The sequence below is a fragment of the Microtus pennsylvanicus genome, chromosome 3 (assembly GCF_037038515.1).
Source record: "Microtus pennsylvanicus isolate mMicPen1 chromosome 3, mMicPen1.hap1, whole genome shotgun sequence".
NCBI classification, from domain to species: Eukaryota; Metazoa; Chordata; class Mammalia; order Rodentia; family Cricetidae; genus Microtus; species Microtus pennsylvanicus.
This window is the reverse complement of record NC_134581.1, coordinates 114716890-114739683: the sequence shown is the minus strand read 5'-3', so window position 1 is coordinate 114739683 and position 22794 is coordinate 114716890. Positions and strand designations below refer to the sequence as shown.

General features: G+C 38.0%; 1 protein-coding gene across 1 annotated transcript; it reads left to right on the top strand.

Moving 5' to 3' along the window:
* Positions 1–214: 214 nt before the first annotated feature.
* Slc7a13 (solute carrier family 7 member 13) lies at positions 215–10207 on the top strand. The gene is made up of 4 exons (XM_075968027.1): positions 215–899; positions 1442–1573; positions 6841–7202; positions 9864–10207. The coding sequence occupies exons 1-4, from the start codon at positions 215–217 to the stop codon at positions 10116–10118; spliced, it is 1434 nt and encodes a 477-aa protein (XP_075824142.1). The 3' UTR covers positions 10119–10207.
* The last annotated feature ends 12587 nt before the right edge of the window (positions 10208–22794 follow it).

Genomic DNA, 22794 nt, shown 5'->3' with positions numbered 1-22794 from the left:
GATAATTATTAAATGAAAGGTCAAACTAAATCCTTACATGTATCTTTTTTGCTTTACTGAAATGTGTCACACTTTGTTAATTATTGAAAATAGACCCTATTTAATAGAAATAGAACAAAAATACAGAACAATTATATTTCAGAACATCCATAAACCTACAGGCAGAAACATTCACAAACTGTACTTTAGTGAGTGTAAATTTGTCTCAGTGGCAATGGATACAGAGAAGAAAATACAGCTTAAGAGAGAACTTGGATATTTCTGGGGGGTAAATTTTTTAATTGTTAATATAATTGGTGCAGGAATTTTTGTGTCTCCCAAGGGGGTGCTGCAGTACTCTTCCATGAACGTGGGAGTCTCCTTGTGTATTTGGGCTGTCTGTGCTGTGCTGTCCATGACTAGTGCGCTCTGCTTTTCAGAGATCGGGATAGCCTTCCCATACACTGGGGCTCACTACTATTTTATCAAGAGATGCTTCAGCCCCTCCGTTGCATTCCTGAGACTTTGGACCTCCTTGTTTTTGAGCCCAGGAGTAATTGCTAGCCAAGCTCTGCTACTTGCCGAGTATGGCATTCAGCCTTTCTATCCCAGCTGTTCTTCCCCAAATCTGCCAAAGAAATGTCTGGCCCTGGCAGTGCTGTGGATTGTGGGAATTCTGAATTCTCGTGGCGTGAAAGAACTGTCATGGCTTCAGACGGTGAGCACAGCGCTGAAGATGGGCATCCTTGGCTTCATTTCACTCAGCGGTGTGGTCATGTTGGTGAAAGGGAAGAAGGAGAACGTGGGAAGACTTCAGAATGCATTTGATGGGGAGTTTCCCGAGATCTCTCAGATAATAGAAGCGGTCTTCCAAGGATACTTTGCGTTTTCAGGCGGGGGATGCCTAACATATGTAGCAGGTAATTATCAGTCTTCTGGGGGAAAGATCAGACCATGGCTGATATAGTGCATGTATGAAATAACCGTCTTTCACTATGTATTAACTATCAGATTAAATGTACAGTTCAATGATCTTTTACTTTGACTTCCTAAATCATGGACTCAACTCTTCTCCACACTCAAGGTATTTCAAACCTCTATGAAAACAAAAAAAAAATTCTCTTTTGTCTATGTGATTGCTTAATGTGGAGCTCCTCTTGGTGAGGTTAAATCTCATAAAGTTTCTGTTCAATGTTCTGTTCCTACTATTTGAAGTCAGTGCCTACATTCTACTCAAGGACCATGGAGACTGGGGAAGGATGCAAATGGAACAGACACTGTGAGCCCAGACTCTAGTATTTTGAAAGGTTCATTGTGCACTAGATTGCCCTTGAGTGTGTGTGGGTGTGGTAGCAGAATGAATGGAAAGAATGTAGTCCAATACTTGACACACATACAATTTTAAAGAAGTTTAAGAAGTAATCTTTCCCCAAGTCTGATCTTGCTCTTTTATGCATTATAGGGGAGCTGAAGAAACCCAACAAAACAATTCCTAGATGCGTATTTACAGCACTGCCTCTAGTAACTGTGCTATATTTACTGGCTAACATTTCCTACCTGACGGTTCTGACGCCCAGGGAAATCCTCTCTTCAGGTTTGTATACAAATAACAAGATAGTAAATAAAATACAGTCCATTCAATACAGTGAAACATCACTTTGCCAGTCAGCATAGTTGCTTACTGGTCACTATTCTATATAGAGACTCAGTTGATGAGGTTTTAATAACAGGGTAATGAGAGTCTGACTTGGTTTAGAAGGAAGATTCATTTAAAGAATTGCTATGTGTTTTCTGACAATGTGGAAAAGTCAGTTAGAGTGCCATTGGGTGTCACAGATTCAAAATATTAATTACTGTTTGCATGATCTCAGGCATAGTGACATGACATATCAGCAATTATATCTATTAGTACTTGGAAATGCTGGATTCTCAGTAACCTATATGACACTAAGAATGGTAAATTTGAAATAAGGAATATTAACAGCTGAATAAGTAAGCACTAATGGTCAGTTGATTACTATAATTAATATTATTAATATGTAAAATAAATATTTTATCTTAAATAACTCTGAATTTTATGCTGAAAAAAGACTCTAAATAAACTGAGATTTTGATTAAAGCTCAAATTGAAGAATAGAGAGTTAAAAAAGACTATGCCAAGGATAACAGTATATGCCTGTGATCCAGAGCATTTGGGAGGCTGAGGCTAGAAGATATCTAGTTTAGAGAGACCCTTTCTAAAACAGAGAATGAGAAATTCTCAAAGAGAAATGAACAGTTATTTAAAGAGGAATAGCAGAAATATGGGGTAAAAGAAAATTTGGGAAAAGTGAAAAATGGGAAAAACCAACATCACACCTCAAGCGATTACCTTCTGAGACAAATCTGTCACCCCGTAGCTTTGGATTAAGCAGTATAGAGAAAGTCGTCTTGTTTTAGTGAGTGTTTGAGACACTGGAGGTAAGTCTCTTTTTTGACCTGGAGCTATATTTATAAAGTATTTTACATACATATTTGTTAGGTGTCATATTGTAATTTATTACATTGTATACAAATGTAAAACCAGGACATTCAGGATTCCCAAGTATTTTTTTAACATGATCATTTGTTTATTTGTGGATATTTCAAATCTCAGGGAAGACTTAGGATAAAACACCCTCAATTACCTAAATTGCAATGAGTCTGCTCCATAGGGGGCTGGCAGGTAGTGTGCCACACTAGAGTTGATTAAGAGTGTAGGTGTCCTTAGCATGATAAATGAGATAGAATCAATCTTCTGCGGGGACAAAGCAAACACAGCCCTGGGCAAATACAGCCACTGATTCATTAACTCCCTCAGCTGTGTCAGCGTTCATTTACAGTATCAGCTGTGGTTGTGTCCACGGCCACTGGCCTGTGAGCATTGAGGCTGTGGTTCAATAAAGCTGGCATTCATTATGACTGCCAGCGCTCTGGCTATATTGACTTTTAAAGAATTATAACATCATCTCTGGCATATCATAAAACTGCAAAAATTTTACAGGAAGCGCAATAATTTGAACTTGTATGGAAAACTCAGGAAGCTTCAGTTATCTGTAATTTGTTTTTCCTCACTGCCTTTTCCAGAACTATATATAAAAATACACATTTATGAAAGGCCATTATATCATCAGTTATGGTAGCATAAGATTAAAGATCACCAAAATATGCAATAAGTTTGAAATAAGTAACTCAGTGAAGTCCACATAATAGACTATTCTGGGGACTTGTTTAAAATTTTTTAAATTGCATTTATTTATATTTTTGTGTGTGTGCATGTGTGCCGTATTGTATGTATGAAAGTCAGAAGACGACTTGCAGGAGTTGGCTATCTTCTACCATGTGAGTTGCAGGGATTGAACTCAGGTCTTTGGGTGTGGCAGCAAGCACCTTTCCCTGCAGAGCCCCCACACTGGCTCTATTCTGAGATTTTTAGAAAGTCATTTTGTTGATCAACACTTAAGAGAATAAAACATGGTTATGATATGTTAATGATGGAAAAGGCTCTACATTTTCTTCCTAAACAGGGAGAACCAATGAACAATTATACTCAGTTAGGATGAGGTTGTGAGTGATTTTTTTTGCCTTATGGGGTGCATGATTTATATAACTACAGAAATGGTTACAAACAAAAGAGATAGACTCATTATGAGTTAGGAAGGTGGGAGGGATGTTTTTATATAGAAATCAATCAAGCACATAGAAATATGTGAAGTTTCCCAAAGGAAAATGAGATTTTTATAATATAATGTGAATTGATGTTACATTTGATTTGAGGCACATTGAAATCTATGATAATAGTAGTTCTTGTGGTTTATATAGAAAAGAGCACAGATAGTCACATGTAAGGTGTTTAATCTGTAGATGTCAGATCTCTGTCCTGTTTTCACTAATTGTTAATAAAGTCCAGCAAGACTTAGTGTTGTTTTTTTTTAAAGTTCTTAAACTGGGTGTGGAGGTGTCTGCCTTTAATTCCACCCCTTCTGAGGCAGAGGCAGGTGGATCTCTGTGAGTTAGAGGAAGGCCTATCTGGTCTATAGTCAATATAGCAAGTTCTAGGATTACATAGAGAGACCCTACCTCAAAACAAAACAAACTAACAAAAAAATATCTTCATTGTGAAAGTTGTATGTGTGAGAAAAGAAGGGTGTTTCTCTAGAATTGAAGTGTGAAAATAGTGTGGTAAGGATTCCTGGCTCCAACATTTTGAACCTGAAGACCAGAGTTTCAGAAACCTTGCTGCCAGATTGTTGACAGAGTACTCATGTGGTGTTCTAGAGGTTTCTGAGCCACAGGTAAGATAAGGGATATTAACATAAGGCAAATAATCTAAATGGTTAGGAAGTGATGTGGAAACAGATGTTAAGAAAGCTTCCTTGTTCAGGCAGCCTACAGGAACTTAGATACAAATACTGTAGCAAGAAATATGAACTGTAAGAGGAACTTTTTGAATTAGTTACTCATAAATTGATATAATCTTTTCTGGGATAGCTATGTAGTATTTCTCTTATTTAAAAATACATACTTATGGGCCACTGGCCAGTGAGAAGGTCTGGTGGGTAGAGCACTTGCTGCAAAACCTTGGTGATCTTTTCTGGATCCTTGGAACCCATGGAGGAAGAAAAGAACTGACTTTGAACTGAAAGTTGTCTTCTGACCTCTCTCTCTCTCTCAAACATACACAAGACTAATACATAAATGAAAATTTAGAAAAAAGAATTGTATGCTCACAAATTTTCTAGGAATGTACTCTAAAGAAAAATATATAAATACTTAGAATTGAAGGCACAGAAGCTGGACATGGCTGATCTACACAGGTAGTTCCAGGCTAGTCAGAGCTACATAATGAGACCCTGTCTCAAAAATTAAAAATAAAATAAAATAAATGAAAAGAAACAATTTGCATGAGTAATTTTTGATATCTTAAAATAATTTCTTGGTTTGGTCAGTGGGGGATATCATGCATTAAATTATTTATCATGCATTAAATTATTTCACATTATTTTTATGAGTGTCTTTTATTAAAGTACATTTTTCTTTGGGGGGAGTAAAATCTTGCTATACAGCCCAGGCTGGCTTGAAACTCTGTTCCTCTCTTCAGCTTTCCTATTACAGGAAGGTTGCCATGCAGTTCAGCTTTAAAGCACATTTCCCATTAATTAAAAAATGAAAACAGTCAAGTAATCTATCAATACAGGACAAGTAGATAATTTATGGTTATATAAGAGAGTACTGAGAAGTAACTAAAATAATTGTATGGATATATGTATACTACTATGACCAAGATACACTAGAAAGTGAGCAAAAGCAAATGCATCCAGCCACACAAGCACCTCCATACCCACACATGCACACACACAGAACTCAAGCATACGACCCACATAGACTGATATGAGTCATGATAGAGAAACTCTGGAAAGGGAATCAGACATGTTAGCAGCATTTACATTTGAAACACATGAATGAAAACTTAGTGAGGAGAGGAACTTACATTTGAAAATTCTTATGTTATACATCAGAATAATGATGTATTGGTGACTCATCTGGAAACCAACTACCTGTGAACAAAATTATGAGCTCAGAGAACACCTACCTTCAGGGATATTAAGCTCTACTCTGCTCACGTCACTGAAAACAGAATTTAGGGATGGAGTGATCTGTCTTACCATGCATTTTCACAGTACAAATTGGACTTGACAGAATTTCAATAGATGATGGATATTTCTGTCTATTGGCGATTTCTTTAAACAATATGTTTTCTTTATTCTTTGAGATTTTCATATATGTATGCAATGTATTTTGATCATGTCTACTCCCTCATTTCCCTTTTCCAAATCCCCTTGGATTCCATCTATTGGTATTTTTTATATTGACTGACATATTGAATTAGTGTTCTTAAGGTCTTTTTGACCTTAAAATACAAATAACAAATCCAGAATATGCTCTATTTCTTTCTTTAATGCAAGGTACCTGAATGTCAATGCCATCAACATTTTGGACCACTTTGTTTTGGTGCGCTCAGTATTGAACTCAGCCTCACATATGATAAGCAAGTGCTTTGGCCTATAGTCCAAGTCCTGGATCACGCAGTTCATTGAAACTGTCCAGAGAATCACAAGATGCTTGTCAGTATCTGTGGCTGCTATCCACTAGGATGCCAAGACCAAACTCCCATCTCTCCAGTTATGGGAAATCAGATAACTCTGCAGACATTGCCACATGACCCATGAAAAGCAAAGTCACCTCTATCTGAGAATCATTTGTTCAAGAAAAGCCTAGAGAAGTCTCAAGCATCCGAAATTTTTTTTCATCTGGGTGTAGTTTATGTTTATTTTTGACATTTTACACTGTGCTATAGGTGAGTCTTATACCCTGTCAGGTTTGCTTTTTTTGACACTGGCTAAGTCTATCAGCACTCTAGTTTAGTTCTTAAGCATGTTTTTAGTTATTCACTCCACACAAATAATGTATTTCTCAAGTATTTGTTGAAAACTCACTATTACAATGTCTGTAAGTGAGTAAACTACTGATGTTATAGAAGGTGTATGAGGGGTCTTTGCCCTTAAAAAGTTCCTGGTATTTTGAGAGACATAAAATCAACCATTCATGATGCAGGGTGATGAACTGAAATGGGCACAAACCTAAGATACTACCTAAAATGGAAATAAAAAAGTTAAATTCTTTTCATAGATTTTTTTCTTTTAGATTTTGTATAAAGGTTTATCATTATATTCTCTCTCTCTCTCTCTCTCTCTCTCTCTCTCTCTCTCTCTCTCTCTCTCTCTCTCTCTCTCTCTCCCTCTCTGTCTAACACACTTTTTTGTGTTTATTTTTTCTTTGTAGATGCTGTGGCCCTTACATGGACTGACAGAATCATCCCTCAATTAACATGGGCTGTTCCTTTTGCTATTTCTGCCTCGTTGTTTAGCAATCTTGTGATTAATGTACTTGAGGTAGCAAGAGTGGTATATATTGCAGCCAAGCATGGCCAGCTGCCATTGATGTTTAGTACCCTTAATGTTCACTCCTCTCCGTTCATAGCTGTGTTTCTAAATGTCAGTTTGGGATCGCTTGCAATAGTCTTAACAAACTTAATTGAACTGATAAACTATCTCTATTTTGCTTCTTCCATTTGGACTCTGTTATCCATGATAGGAATCCTGAAACTGAGGTACCAGGAGCCCAATCTACACAGACCTTATAAGGTAAATGTGGGCTGGGTAAATTTGTTTTATGTGAATTAAGATATGTGACTGTTTGGAAGGAGACTGTTCAGATCTTCAAGCAGAAGTGTTACTGCTCAACAAACCAAGAAACAAACATTGACTATCCAGTCTCCATTTTCATTCTGTTTGTAGTAAATAGGTTTTACTTAATACAAAATATCTGAAATTCAATCTAAAGATTTGCTAGTGAGAAAGGCAGAGGGATCATTGGGAATTGGTTTACTCACATAGCTATTTACACATGATGTTTCTTCTCTAGTAAGGGTACATTTAGCAAATGATAGACAGAAGAAGTGAAGTCAAGTTATGAATGGTATTTACTGTTCTGAAATATCAGCTTGTTTTGATCTTTGAAAGATTCCTTTCTTTCAACTTCATGACATTTTACTATCAAATACTATATTATTTTTATGTAAGCTTGCTGCTACTTGAGGGGAGAAAATATGTCATGTAAAAGGAGGACATTCTTTCAAAACAGAAAAGGTAATACACAAAATCTTGGCAGCATGAAGACATTATGGATAGATCCTATGCCTATGTGAATAATAGTTAGAAAACTTCTTTTGTTGCTTGCTATACTGTGTATGCTTCTAATATTAAGGCTATGAATCAAGTAAGTAATGATTATCAGTTGGGAAGTTGAGGGACAGAAAGGGAAGGAGATAAAGAAAAAACTGGAAATTATTATAATTGCTATTGAGAAACTTAAGGAAACAAATATGAATGTAAAACTGTTCACACAAACTGTTGAAACTGTATAAATATTTGGGGCCATTTGTTTGGAAAAAAGAAAAAAGAACCTACGGAGAAAGAAAGCCATCATCTTCATCATCATCTTCAGTCCTCATTATCAATGCTGTTGATTTACCACTATCGTTTCTTTTCAGTCTTCCCCTATGCTTCTTCTATTCAGCCATCATTTAACTCTTGGATATTTGAGGAGTCATGTGATTATAGTTCAAGCACCTTGCTAGGTTCTCTTCTCTAAATACAAAAAGAAATGAGACTTTTCCCCAATTTTAGGCAAGGTTATCATCTATTTGGACATCCAGTGAATGCTAATTGATGCACTGACAGTAACATCCAGAGGAAGACTAGAGAAGCCCCAGGGTTGTCTAGTGTACGGTTGGTGCCCATGAGCTCCTTGGAAGCCCTTCCGTGGGATGTCCTCGCTTCCTAATTTACACCTCTATCTTTAAAAATTGTTTGATTCTTTCCTGTTTTCTGACTCATGCATATATCACTGATTAGGTAAATTGAAAGGAAGTTATGTATTGTTGGTACACTGAGAAACATAAGGTAAACATTATAGTTTGGCCTCAAGTATACTTCCCTACTGTCTTTTCTAAGCTTGTTATTTCACCGCTGACCCTCAGATCTTTCATATCTACAATGGACACAGTCAATACTCGCCCCCTAAAAATCTTAGGTGTATTATATAAACAAATGCATGCAAAAATACAGGATATGATATGAAAAGCTATCATTATATATTATTATACTATTATTTGACCTATATTTGCTCAAAAAGGAAGGTCAGGGCAATCTTAAGCACAAATGGTTAAATATTTTTTGTCTTCCTTCAGAAGTGTTCACATACTTCATTCAGTTATTTGGTAAAAATTCTGAGTTGTGTGATAGTGATTTATCTTTCTTAAGGGCCTCTAAACAATTAAGAAGAGACCATTATTTAAGACTCAAATAAATGAACCTTTCATTAAAAACTTTTTATAATTTATAATCAGCTTTAGTGTACAATTAGGGTATAGATTTATGTCTTTTATAGACATTTAAAAATTGATTGTCTAGAATCAGGTTGTATATGCCTATAATTCAAGTTAATTTAGAGGCTTTTGGGAGGTTGAGGCAGGAAAACAATGAGTTCAAGACCAACCTGCTTAGTGGAACCCTCAAAAAAAAAACCCAACAAAATAACTAACAAAGAAACAGAAACTAAGGGTAATATAGCAATGTTAAGTGTGGGATGTTTGTATTTCTTACACAATCCAGGTACCAAGGGTGAATCCTTCATATTTTGTCAAAAAAAAAGCATTGTTTCAGAAAAAAGATTTTTTATCTTAGGTGTATTATATAAACAAATGCATGCAAAAATACAGGGTATGATATGAAAAGCTATCATTATATATTATTATACTATTATTTGACTTATATTTGCTCAAAAAGGAAGGTCAGGGCAATCTTAAGCACAAATGGTTAAATATTTTTTAATCTGTGAGACCTACACAATTCCAATATTTAACTGTTGATACTAACAGATTAACAGAGGGTAAAAAGAGTTTTTCTCTTGGTTTGCCTACTGATTTGAAATATTTTCTGTGAGAGATTGCCAGGACCCCCAGCAGGCTCAGCAATTCCTTCTGAATAAGTTCATGACACCTATGACTACAGGTGGTCATAACAATCAGCAATCAGCATGTGCTTATGGCCATCTCCACTCATGAAGAGTCTCCAGAACTTCCTTTTATTGTAGTATTGAGTCCTGAGCACATTGATCTGACTCAGAAGCTTGCTTAGCCTATTTTTGATCATCAGTGTCATGTTATTTTTACTTACATGAATATTCAGCTAACACACACGATTTTTCAGATCTAATTGCTTTCTTTAATTTTATCTTTTCAGGTTTTTTTACCTTTCGTATTCATAGGAATCACAATCAGCCTGTGCTTGGTCTTTATTCCTCTTGTCAAGTCTCCAAAGATGCATTATATCTACGTGGTCCTCTTCCTTCTCAGTGGATGGCTGTTTTATGTGCCATTGATACACTTTAAAGTGAAGTTGGTTTGGTTTGAGAAGTTGACTTGCTATCTTCAATTACTTTTTAATATTTGCATTCCTGATGTATCTGATGAGCAAGTGTCAGAAGTAGAAAATTGAAAAATAATAGCTTTTAATTACTACACCATGTTCCAGATAAAGGTTGAGTGTAGGCTAGAATAGTAATGATGGCAAATCTTGAAACTGAAATGGTGTATAGAAAAGTATCCGGGAAGTTCCTAGTTTTAAAATGGCAAAGGAAGGGTTGGGAAGAAGGTTCTGCTGTTAAGGGCACCAGTTGATCTTCCAGAGGAGTGGACTTCAATTCCCAGCTCCCACATGGATGTTCACAACTATCTTTAACTGTCACAGGGGATCCAATGCCTTTTTCTGGATTTTGCAGGCACTATATCTACATGGTGTGCAGAGATACATGTAGGTAAAACACCAATACACATTTAAAAAATGAAAGAGAGAAAGAAAAAAAGAAGGAAAAAGGAAAGTGAAGCAAAGAAGTTGTTACACATAGCAAAACCTCTGTTTTAACAAAAAGCAATATTCCTAGTTTGTGTAGCTTCATACATTAGTGACGTGTTTTTCATTTTTCTGTTTGTTTATCTCACCCATTTTGTACTGAATGTGTTCTTATAGTAAAAATTAATGGTTGAAAATAAAGAAAAATTCTGTCAATAGCTTTTTGTGTGACTGTTCTCACTCTGTAGCCCATGCTGGTTTTAACTCCTCCCAGCACTCCTATCATCTCAGCCTCCCTATACTGAACTGACACGTAGCATGAGTAATCAAAACCCAGAGACAGATATTGGGGTTCACCCTGAAAGTCAGAAAAGCAAAACAGCCAGCCACTGATTCTTAACTCTACCTCAGTCTAAAATGGTAATCCTGCCTCCAGGAATCTGTGACTGAGTGCAATGATCTGTTCTGTCCCTTTAAGAGACAAGCCACACCTACTCCCTCTTCCACCTGTCTAGGCAAGCTGATCTTCAGCTTCCAACCTGAGTCTTTTCCTTTTTCTGTCTCCTTCTCCCCTCTTCTCCCCTTTCCCTCCTCTGTCTCTCTCTCCCCTCTTTCTCTCCCTCCTTCCCTCTCTGCTCTTCTCCCTTCTCCCTTTCCCCTCCATAACCCACTAGATAAATGTTCAGCCTCACTCTGCAAGGCGTGCCTATCCATGTCTCTGTCTCTTGCCCGCCATGTGGTTCTCTGCCTGAGACCAGCCACCTTCGGAGACCTGCAGTGTGGTCTGTTGGGACTGGCTGCTCTCAGGACCTGTGACCCACTGCTGCCTCATGACCTGCAGTGTTTCTGCTACTGCAGCCACTTGGGGATCTGCAGCCATTTTTACTAATCCCTTACACTGAGAGCTGTCTCTTCCTGTCTTATAATCCTCTCTAGGGATGGAATTAAAGGCCTGCACCACTACTACCTGGTTTCTATGACAAACTAGTATGACTCCTGGGATTAAAGGTGTGTGTCACCACTGCTTGGTCTGTAAGGCTGACCAGTAGGGATATTTTATTCTCTGATTTTCAGGCAAACTTTATTTATTATAATACAAATGAAATATCACTACACTGACAGCCAGAACCTCTGCCTCTGTTCTTGCCTTTCCTTCTCAATGATGGGCTATGATCTGTAAGTTAAGATAAACCCCTTTCTTCTCCAGGCTAGTTTTGATCAGTACTTTATCATAGCAACAGAAAAACAAGCTAGTACAGACACATTTACCAAGCTTCTCACCTTCAAACCGAAAGTGCTTTAACTAGTCAAAGTGGTCAAATGAAGTGTTCACAGGGACTGTGCTAGTTACCTTTCCTGGTATTGTGATAAAATACCTTGACACATGTAGTTGAAGGGAAAAAGGGTCTATTTTCACTACAGTAAAAGAAGGGCATGGCTTACTTGGTCAGGAAGATATGGTGGTAGGCAGGGAAGTCTGATGGCAGAAGCAGAATGTGAACAGAAGCCAGGCTGTAATCGAAGGTTGAGTTTTTCTTTTGTCCCAACCACTTGGTCCCAAATAAACACACAAAAGCTGATATTAATTACAAATGCTGGCTGATTGCTCAGGCTTATTACTTACTAGCTCTTACATTTTAATTAGCCAGTTTTTATTAATCTATATATTACCACATGGTCCCTGGATTTACCTCTAGCATCTGGCAGCTACCTGCTTCATACCTCTGCTTCCCTGACAGCTGGCTCATGTCTATTTTGACTCCACCCTTCTTCTTCCCCTCCTTAGTTTGGTTTTTCTGCCTAACCTTATCCTGCCTAGCCATTTGTCAGTCAGCTTCTTTGTTAAACCAATCAGAACATAATTTACACATAATTTAGTACAGGACTATTCCATAGCCCCAGGTCATCTCACAAAGCCTCAAAGTTGGTCCCTAGTAACTCACTTCATCCAGTAAGACTCTGCCTTTTGAAGGTTCCACAAGAATCCCAAACAGCACTACTGGCTGTGAACCAAGTTTTCAAACATTTGAGCCTGTAAGGGCCATTACACTTCAAACCAAAACAATGGTAAAAAATAGTAACCATTTAGAAATCTGTTAGTTATCCGTACATTGGACTTTACACCCTGAGTTGTATTTATTTGCTTCTTTCCTGTTTGACTTCACTGTGGTCCCTAGGCTATCCTCATACTTAGAGTACTTCTGTATCAGCATCCCAAGATTTCAGAGGACAGTCCTAAACCTAGCTATAAGTAGGCTTTCTTAAAATTAGAATTAAATGAAATAATAGACTAAAAATAAAAAATTTTAGTTTTAGTTTTTAAATATTTTTATTTTTAGTCTATTATTTAGTCAGTGATTCATACATTGTAAATGTCAAATATTATATTAAAATAAGTATTTTGTTTATTTTATTATTTTATTTATTTTTAATTTTTAGCTAATTATATTTTATAATTAATTATATTTTAAATAACTATAATTTTAATTAATTATATTTATTTTTAATAATCATATTAGTAACACCCAGAATTCAGGTGTGCAAAATAGAGACATACAGAAATTATAAAAAAGTATTCTACAAAATCGACAAAACAAATTAACAGAAAATATAAAACAACTTTTTACTAAATGAATAGGTAAAGTGGACAGATGAGTGAAGTCACAAGTGTCAAGAGTATAGTAACCACTTGTTAATTCTAAATTGCTGGAAGAAACAGGCATAGAATTCAAATGGATGCTGTGGAAAATTCAACAATTTAAGATAGCATGGTAAAATGCTAGAACATAAACTTTCCACAGAACACTGTGCTGTGTCCCTGCTGATAGAGAAGTCTGTTGCATGATGGGAAGTTCCTGGAGCCCCTTGTAAGAAGCTCTTTGAATTGGATTAAGGTTTGAGTCTGTCTCACCTTGTCTGGAATTTTATCTAATAATATTGCATACTTATCTAGCCTCAAATTTCAATTTATGTAATAGACATTCAGTATCTTGCCATAAACAGAACTCATTAAAACAAACAAAATGTACCAGGACAAAGTGTTCCTCATAAAAGCAATGGCTTCTGTAATTCTCTTTCTTTTCTGAGTCTCAAGGCTCTTACTGAGCACAAGCAGAATTCCATCCAGAATTTCATTGACTGCTGATTCCAATCTTATCACAACAGTTCTGTATTTTTAAAGGGAAAAGGTATCGTTGAAAGATATTTTATTTTGCTCACAGGAAATATGCACAATATTTTTCACTGAAAAATCCTGGCTTACACACTTTCTGACTTCACACCTACCCTCAAAGCCCATTTTCCTTTTGGAGTTTTTAAAGAGCTGGATAGCAAGTTCTGTAGATGTTGTAGGTTACAAAGTAGAGTCCAACTGCTATGAGAATGTGTCTCCTGGAAATGGCAGGGAGGCTTCACCCATGATAGCTCAGCAACATGGCTGCCTAAATAGGACCTGAACAAGTATAACACCAATAGTCAAGTTAATTAGAAGAGAAAAATTTAATGGGCTCCAATCTCTAGATGAACTATAGAAGATAAAAAGATGCTGAGAACCAGAGAAATAATCTTCTCTAGGATGACCACAATTGATTATCTAATACCAAGTAGTCAGTTCTTGTAGCTTAACTCCTGCACTATGGGATGGTTCACAAGTGGCGCAAGGGGCTGGAGATTGAAACACACACACACACACACACACAGAGAGAGAGAGAGAGAGAGAGAGAGAGAGAGAGAGAGAGAGAGAGAGAGAGAGAGAGAGAGAGAGAGAGGTCATCCTTGAAATAAGAATGTTCCCTTTATTATTAATAAGAAAGTTCCAGGGCAGCTTATATAGTGCTCTCCTTGACTAAATGGCCACGCCCTAACTCTAGGGATTTTTTTAGCTGCAAGCCCACCAGAAACTACTCCCCTGCCCTCAGGAACTCATGAGGGTCTTGTGCTCAGAGCAGCTGCAAGCATAGGAAAACAAGTTGTTTACTCCGGCAGGCAAGGGGTCATAGAAAATTCAGGGTCTGAGGGTCTGCAGTCGCCAACAAGTTCTGAGATCATACATGTGCTAGTAACACTAAAGAGACAGAGTATGTCGTATTTATATATTCAGGTTCGTTCTTTCTTTCTTTCTCTCTTCCTTCCTTCCTTCCTTCCTTCCTTCCTCCCTCCCTCCCTCCCTTACTTCCTCCCTCCCTCCCTCTCTCCTATTCCTTCCTCCCTCTCTCCCTCTCTCCCTCTCTCCCTCCCTCCCGCCCTCCCTCTCTCTCTCCCTCCCATTCCTCCCTCCCTCCCATTCTCCTTCCCCCCATCATTCCTTCATTTTTTCCTATCTGTAAAGAAAGAGGGGCCATGATTTTGAAGGGGAGCAGTGGGGCCACATTGAAGGTGTTAGAAGGAGGAAAGGTAAAAGGGAAAATCATGCAATGATATTTTATTAAAAACAATCAGCTGGAAACTTTGTGATATTTTTGGTGCTTAGTCAGCAGAAAATTACTTCAGGTCAGTATAAGGGAAATGACATAAAGCAATTACTAATTTGTGAGAAAGAAAGAAATAAGTTATGTTTAAATATTTTGAGCTGGAGGCTGAATCTTAGAGATATGGCTTCAAAGGAATTAGTACTGTAGCTCCTTTCATTGCTCTTCAGAAAAACCATTGAAAGATTGCGGGTATATTTCTCTCATTGAGGGGGACAGCTGTTCATGGAACAGTGTTACTGAAGAGGCACAGTCACTGAGTCTCAAGGGCCTTGGACATTCATCTGCACTGTAGCATGTACCAGGAATTCCTCCATTTTCTCCCTTCCCCACACCCATCTATCTCCCTTGCTCTTTCCCTTTGAGACAAGGCTTTTCTATATTGCCCAGGATCATATGACATAAGGCAAGGGTGCCCACTCTCCCGACTCTTATTCAATGTGCTGTTGATTTTTAATAAGTTTTTAAAATATTCATGAGATGGATAAATTATTCATAGGGGTAAAATGCCCCATCTTACCCCCCAAATCACAATGGTCCAAATCTCACTTTTCAAGGAGTTTCTTCCCACAATGTTCTTGAAAAGCCCACAAGGTGGAATGAAAACCACAAGACACATGATGTCATTTGAGGACAGGTCTTCTGAGGCAGAAGGCCCATCTGCATGTGTGGCAGTGGGCAAGAATGTATCTGCAACTTCAAGGATGTTTAACCACAAAGGTGCATTCTGCCCAGAGACACAGCTTCCAAGATAAAGCTGCAATTTTCCTTAGTACCTTGTAGCTACTGCATTGTCTACACAGTCTCACTCTCTGCATCAAAAATAGACAAACAGCAAAATTATAAAATAATAAATATGAAATAAAAGAAACTGTCCAAGAAAACAATTACTCATTCATCCTATTCTGATAAACAACAGTGTCTTCTTCCCTGGTCTGAAATTTGACAATTTGTATATATGTATTTATGAATGTGTATATGCATGCATGTATGTATTAAACTAGGTTGTAATTCACATGTATTTATGAATGTGTGTATACATTTATGTGTGTATTAAACTAGGTTTCAATTCATGGCTCCATCTGATGTATTTGTTTGTAACATCACCACCTGGAATTCTCTGTCTGTGTTAAAGGTCACGGTTGGAGTCCTTCCTCGAAATCTGTTTTCTAAGAAATAATAATCCTGTCTAATAAACTCTCAGTCCAGTTGAGACCTGACTCAGTCCCAGCATGTAAAATTTATATGGTACATGTGTCTATTTCTTATTTATGATTATAAGCTTCCAAAATGAAGCGATGCATTTTGCTACTAAGGCATAACTTTCTGTGACTCTTACCCAAATGTAAAATGAACATGTATTAAAAAGTGTACTTGTATCATAGCTAACTAGAAAATTAATAAGATGTTAAAGCTCATTTGAGATTGTGTGTGTTTTCCTGAAACAGGGTCTTAATTTTTAGTCTAGGCTACCTTCAAACTCACCATCCTTCTGACTATGCATGCCAAGTTCTGGAATTTGAAATGTGTACATATTACTGTGAACACCTTCTTGAACTTTAACCACAAAGTAGAATAAAATAAACTTGTATTGACATTGTGTTATTCCACTTTTTATTGCTATAATAAAATACCTGAAGCAAGCTCTCTATTAAAAAGAGTTTATTTATTATAGCTTGCAATTCTGAAAATTCAAAGGGGCCCACATCTGGTGATGGTATTTTTACTGGCAGGCGCTCCAGGTGGCACAGAACATTATGCATTCAGGTATGTCCCCCCCCCCCCTCCTTCCCCTCTCTTCCTCTAAAGCTACCAGGATTGAACCATGGGTTTTACAATCCAATGAACTATCTAATTCTAATCACCATTCATATGTTCCCATCCCTAAGCACCATGGCCAATCAAGTGTCTATCCTTTTAATATTTAACAATAGAAACATACTCAAACTATGTCCAGAATACAGCAACTACGAACAAAGGAACTTTAAGCATAAATTCTTTTCCACAACTACCCACACAGAGTTATAAAAAGCCTGGACATCAAATAACTAAAATTTTCAAAAGAAAAATCTCCTAATACTTCTGGATAGGGTTTCCAAATTGTGTGTGTGTGTGTGTGTGTGTGTGTGTGTGTGTGTGTGTGTTTTCTGAAGGGATTACTATGAGGTCAAATTCTTTTAGAAGGTTTTGAATAAGATAAAATTAGACCCCCCACCCTTGTAATGAATCATTTGGAAATAGTTTGTTAAGGTTAATGTGGGTGCTACCAAATGTTCCTCAAATTTGACTTTTTCCAACATTCATAGCTAAGGAGAGAGAGAGAGAGAGAGAAAGAGAGAGAGAGAGAGAGAGAGAGAGAGAGAGAGAGAGAGAGAGAGAGAGAGAGAAAGAGAGAGAGAGAAAGAGAGAGAGAGAGAGAGAGAGAGAGGAGAGAGAGAGAGAGAGAGAGAGAGAGAGACTGCTGAATCATATTGTAAAGCTCTTGGAAAATGTGATCCTTAGTGAGAAAGCATAAAGCATACTTCAAAAGACACAAGATTTGTGTTTGATCTTGGAGTTCCTAGCCACAGAATTGCAAGAATCATATTTTCATTGTTAGTAAGTCACGTGAATTCATGACATTTGATGCAATGGTCCCAGACAGACTAAGACAAAAGTCTAAGACATACTGTTTAACCAGAACATCAGTTCTTTCCACATTTCATTCTTCTCCCATGGCAATACTTTTTCCAACTGTGCCATTTATTTTGAAGGGACATTCTTAAGAAGGGTGGGTAAGACTCAACAAGGTGAAAAGTGATCTGTGCAGACACTCCCTATCTAGCTTGGCCAAGTTAAGGTCTGAACATGAGTTTTTCTAGATGGAAAAGACTGAATAGGTATTTTCTTTGCCTTTCCAATGAGGATCCTACAACACACACACACACACACACACACACACACACACACACATGCTCACTATACAAAACTATACATTAATTTTGACAGATAGTGAATTCATGCTATCAAATAAACACAGGGATGTTTTCATTTCTATAAATGAATTCCAAAGATTTTTTTTGTTGCTGCCGTCCTTCTTCTTCTTCTTCTTCTTCTTCTTCTTCTTCTTCTTCTTCTTCTTCTTCTTCTTCTTCTTCTTCTTCCTCCTCCTCCTCCTCCTCCTCCTCCTCCTCCTCCTCCTCCTCCTCCTCCTCTTCTTCTTCTTCTTCTTCTTCTTCTTCTTCTTCTTCTTCTTCTTCTGATAAGCAAGAACATTGTCTTTTCTCTTTTCCTTTTTTTTCCAAATGTTACCTTTAAATGGTAAGCTTCTGTACTCTATAAAATCCATGCTGTGGGCTCTAGGATGACTCTAATTTGTATAGGGGTGGAAGGAAGAGGAGAAGTATTAGTCTATGCCTTATTTAGGGTTTCTGTTGCTCTGAAGAGACACCATAACTACAACAAGTCTTATAAAGGAAAACATTTAATAGGGGTTGGGTTATGGTTTCAGAGGTTTAGTCCAGTATGATCATGATGGGAAGCATGGCACAAAACATGGCAGCACATAGGCAGGCATGGTGCTTTAGAGGTAGGTGAGAGTTCTACATCCCTATCAGCAGACAGCAGAAAGAGAGAGAGACTCTGGGTCTGGCATGGGCCCTTGAAATCTTATTTTCTACCTCCCAGTGACATACTTACTTCCTCTAACAAGGTCACACATACTCCAACAAGGCCACACCTCCTAATTAAGTATCTCCACTGTAAAGTATCTCCACTCCCTAATGACCAAACATTCAAATATATAAGCCTGTGAAAGCTGTTCCTGTTCAAATCACCACAATCTAGTTAGTTACCTTTTGTTCCCCAGATGCACTTTTTTTTTTGGTTTTTTGAGACAGGGTTTCTCTGTGGCAGATGCACCTTTTTAAATTGATTTTATTGAGGTCTACATTTTTCTCTGCTTGCCTCCCTGCCTCCCTCCTCCCCTCCAACCCTCTCCTAAGGTCCCCATGCTCCAAATTTACTCAGGAGATCTTGTCTTTTTCTACTACCCATGTAGATTAAATCCATGTATGTCTCTCTTAGAGTTCCCATTGTTGTCTAGGTTCTCTGGGATTGTGATTTGTGGGCTGGTTTTCTTTGCTTTATGTTTAAAAATCACTTACAAGTGAGTACATGTGATAACTGTCTTTCTAGGTCTGGGTTACCTTACTCAAAATGATGTTTTCTAGCTCTATCCATTTTCCTTCAAAATTCAAGTTGTCATTATTTTTTTTCTGCTGTGTAGTACTGCATTGTGTAAATGTACCACATTTTCCTTATCCATTCTTCAGTCGAAGGGAATTTGGGTTGTTTCCAGGTTATGGCTATGACAAACAATGCTGCTATGAACATAGTTGAGCACATGTCATTATGGCACAGTTGAGCATCCTTTGTATATATACCCAAAAGTGGTATTACCGGGTCTTGAGAAAGGTTGTTTCTTTTTTTTTAAATTTATTTATTTATTAAAGATTTCTGTCTCTTCCCCGCCACCGCCTCCCAATTCCCTCCCCCTACCCCAATCAAGTCCCCCTCCCTCGTCAGCCCAAAGAGCAATCAGGGTTCCCTGCCCTGTGGGAAGTCCAAGGAACCCCCACCTCCATCCAGGTCTAGTAAGGTGAGCATCCAAACTGCCTAGGCTCCCACAAAGCCAGTACATGCAGTAGGATCAGAAACCCATTGCCATTGTTCTTGAGTTCTCAGTAGTCCTCATTGTCCACTATGTTCAGAGAGTCCGGTTTTATCCCAGGCTTTTTCAGACCCAGGCCAGCTGGCCTTGGTGAGTTCCCAATAGAACATCCCTATTGTCTCAGTGTGTGGGTGCGCCCCTCGCGGTCCTGAGTTCCTTGCTCGTGCTCCGTCTCCTTCTGCTCCTGATTTGGACCTTGAGATTTCTGTCCTGTGCTCCAATGTGGGTCTCTGTCTCTGTCTCCTTTCATCGCCTGATGAAGGTTAATATTCAGGAGGATGCCTATATGTTTTTCTTTGGGTTCTCCTTATTTAGCTTCTCTAGGATCACTAATTATAGGCTCAATGTCCTTTGTTTATGGCTAGAAACCAAATATGAGTGAGTACATCCCATGCTCCTCTTTTTGGGTCTGGCTTACCTCACTCAGGATAGTGTTTTCTATTTCCATCCATTTGCATGCAAAATTCAAGAAGTCCTTGTTTTTTACTGCTGAGTAGTACTCTAATATGTATATATTTCATACTTTCTTCATCCATTCTTCCATTGAAGGGCATCTAGGTTGTTTCCAGGTTCTGGCTATTACAAACAATGCTGCTATGAACATCGTAGAGCATATACTTTTGTTGTATGATAAGGCCTCTCTTGGGTATATTCCCAAGAGTGGTATTGCTGGGTCCAATGATAGCCTTTGCTGGAGAGGTTGTGGAAAAAAGGGTACACTCATCCATTGCTGGTGGGAATGCAAACTTGTGCAACCACTTTGGAAAGCAGTGTAGCGTTTTCTCAGGAAATTCGGGATCAACTTACCCCTGGACCCAGAAAGGTTGTTTTTTAATTTTCTGAGAAATCGCCACACTGACATCCAAAGGGGCTGCACCAGCTTTTGCTTGCATTCCCACCAGCAATGCAGAAGTGTTCCCTTTATCTCACAACCATCATAAGTTGTCATCAGTGTTTTTGATCTTGGCCATTTTTACAGGTGTAAGATGGAATCTCAGAGTTCTTTTGATTTGCATTTCTCTGATGACTAAAGATGTTGAACATTTTCTTAAGTGTCTTTCAGCCATATCTATCACCATGCACAAAACTCAAGTCCAAATGAATCAACAACCTCAACATAAAGCCAGCCACACTGAACCTCATAGAAGAGAAAGTGGGAAGTACACCCAGATGCACTTTTTAAACAATTATTCTGGAGAATGTCTCAGTCACTTATCACTTTCTCATCCAGTTATTTACATATCCAGTAGCACCTATAGAATACTACTATGTGCTACTTGGTGCTTCAAGGAAATAAATAGTCATGACATATTTCAGTCTGCAAATACCTTACAAAATAACTAGCTTTAATAGTTTGTGGAAAATATCAATGAGCCAGACTGAGATGAAGACTAGCATACAGGATTGTTAACTTCTGATGGGCTCAGGATTCTTCCTCTTCCCCCAAACAGGTTTGCTAGCTCCTCCTATTGGTTCTATTTCTTCACCTTTGCACACCTGCATTAAGCCAATTATGTTCCAACTAACACCTGTGTAAAATTGGACGTTCTAAGCAAGTAAACCCAGAACTGCAAGAGGCAATGAAGGAAGCCTAGAAGGGACAACTTCAGAGCTTGGCTCCCAAATCCTGCTATCACAGGAGCACACACAGAGAGAAGTGATGTGGGATTCTCCTCTGTATGCTGTGATTACCTTTAATGAATAAAGAAACTGCTTTGGACCTATAGCAGGGCAGAACTTAGCTAGGCAGGGAAAAATTAAACAGAATGCTGGGAGGAAAAAGGCGGAGTCAGAAAGAAGCTGTAGAGTTGCTGCTGGGGACAGACGTGCTGAAACTTTGCTGGTAGGTCATGACCTCATGGTGATGCACAGATGTGGTTTAAATTAATATGTAAGAGTTAGTCAATAAGAAGCCAAGGCTAGTGGGTTTAAATAATATAGTTTCTATGTGATTATTTGGGGGCTAAACAGCCAGGAACCAACAAGGGGTCCTCTTACAACAGAGAAGCCTGAAGACTTTAGAGCCTGGCTCTTTAGGTGACTCACTCATTGGAGAGGAAAGACTTATGGGGACAGACTCTCCAGAGGCCCCCCTGTACCACCACTCCACTAGTGGCTGCAGAAGAGGGATTCTTCCCTGCCTCGGCCTCTAAGAGTCTGTACTTAGCTGCAAAAGGGAATTCATTCCTACAGCTGCTCCCAGCTTTCAAGACCTGCTGCTCCTGAGATCTTTAACTTCCCTGTTAGTATCACACCTGCTGCTCTGAAAGCTTCCATCCAGCCTGAAGGCTACAAGGCACAGCTCTCAGCACCTCAAAACTCCTGAGAGCTCTCGAGTTGAAACCCTTTCTCAGAAAGCATCTCACTGCTGTTTCTTTTAAATCTTGTGTGGCAGTTTGTTTTCTGTTATTTTGTCACTTTAAAGCCCATCAATCCTGAACTGACAAATAAAATAGCTCTTGTTTGTGTCTTTGCTGTCTGTGCACACCACTCTTGAAGGAGCTGGGATAAGGAGAGGTAGGAGGCAGAAGACAGTCTCCACTGACTGCATCTGAGAAACCTTGATGATAAATTCCTTAAGGGTCTGATAGAGCTTGAATCTATTTGAGTCTGGGTCTGGACTTTTTAGATAGGAATTTTTATTTATTATTGCTTTAATTTTGTTACTTTTATAGATCTATTTAAATTATTTATTTCAAATCAATATAAATTTGGTAGATCATAACCATCTAGAAATTATCTATCTCTTTTAGGTTTTCCAAACTAGTCAAAATAAAATATGTTCTAGACTTTTCTAAATTTCTTTGATGTCTGTTATAATGTTAACCTTTTCATATCTAATTTTATTAGTTTAAGTTTTAGTTAATTTTATTAATCTTGTTTATCTTCTAAAAGACTCAACTCTATTTCATTAATTCTTTTTAGTTTTTTTTTCTGATTTCATTGACTTATGCCATGATCTTAATTATTTCTTTTTGTTTACTGATTTTGGATTTGGTTTGCTCATGTGTTTTCAAGGCTCTACTATGCAGTATTATTTATTGGAAACATCCCTGTGTCTTAAATATAGGAGCTTGCACCATGTCTTCCTTAAAGTGCTTTCATTGTATTATGCAGGGTTCTCTGGCAGGAAGAGTCGGGGCAG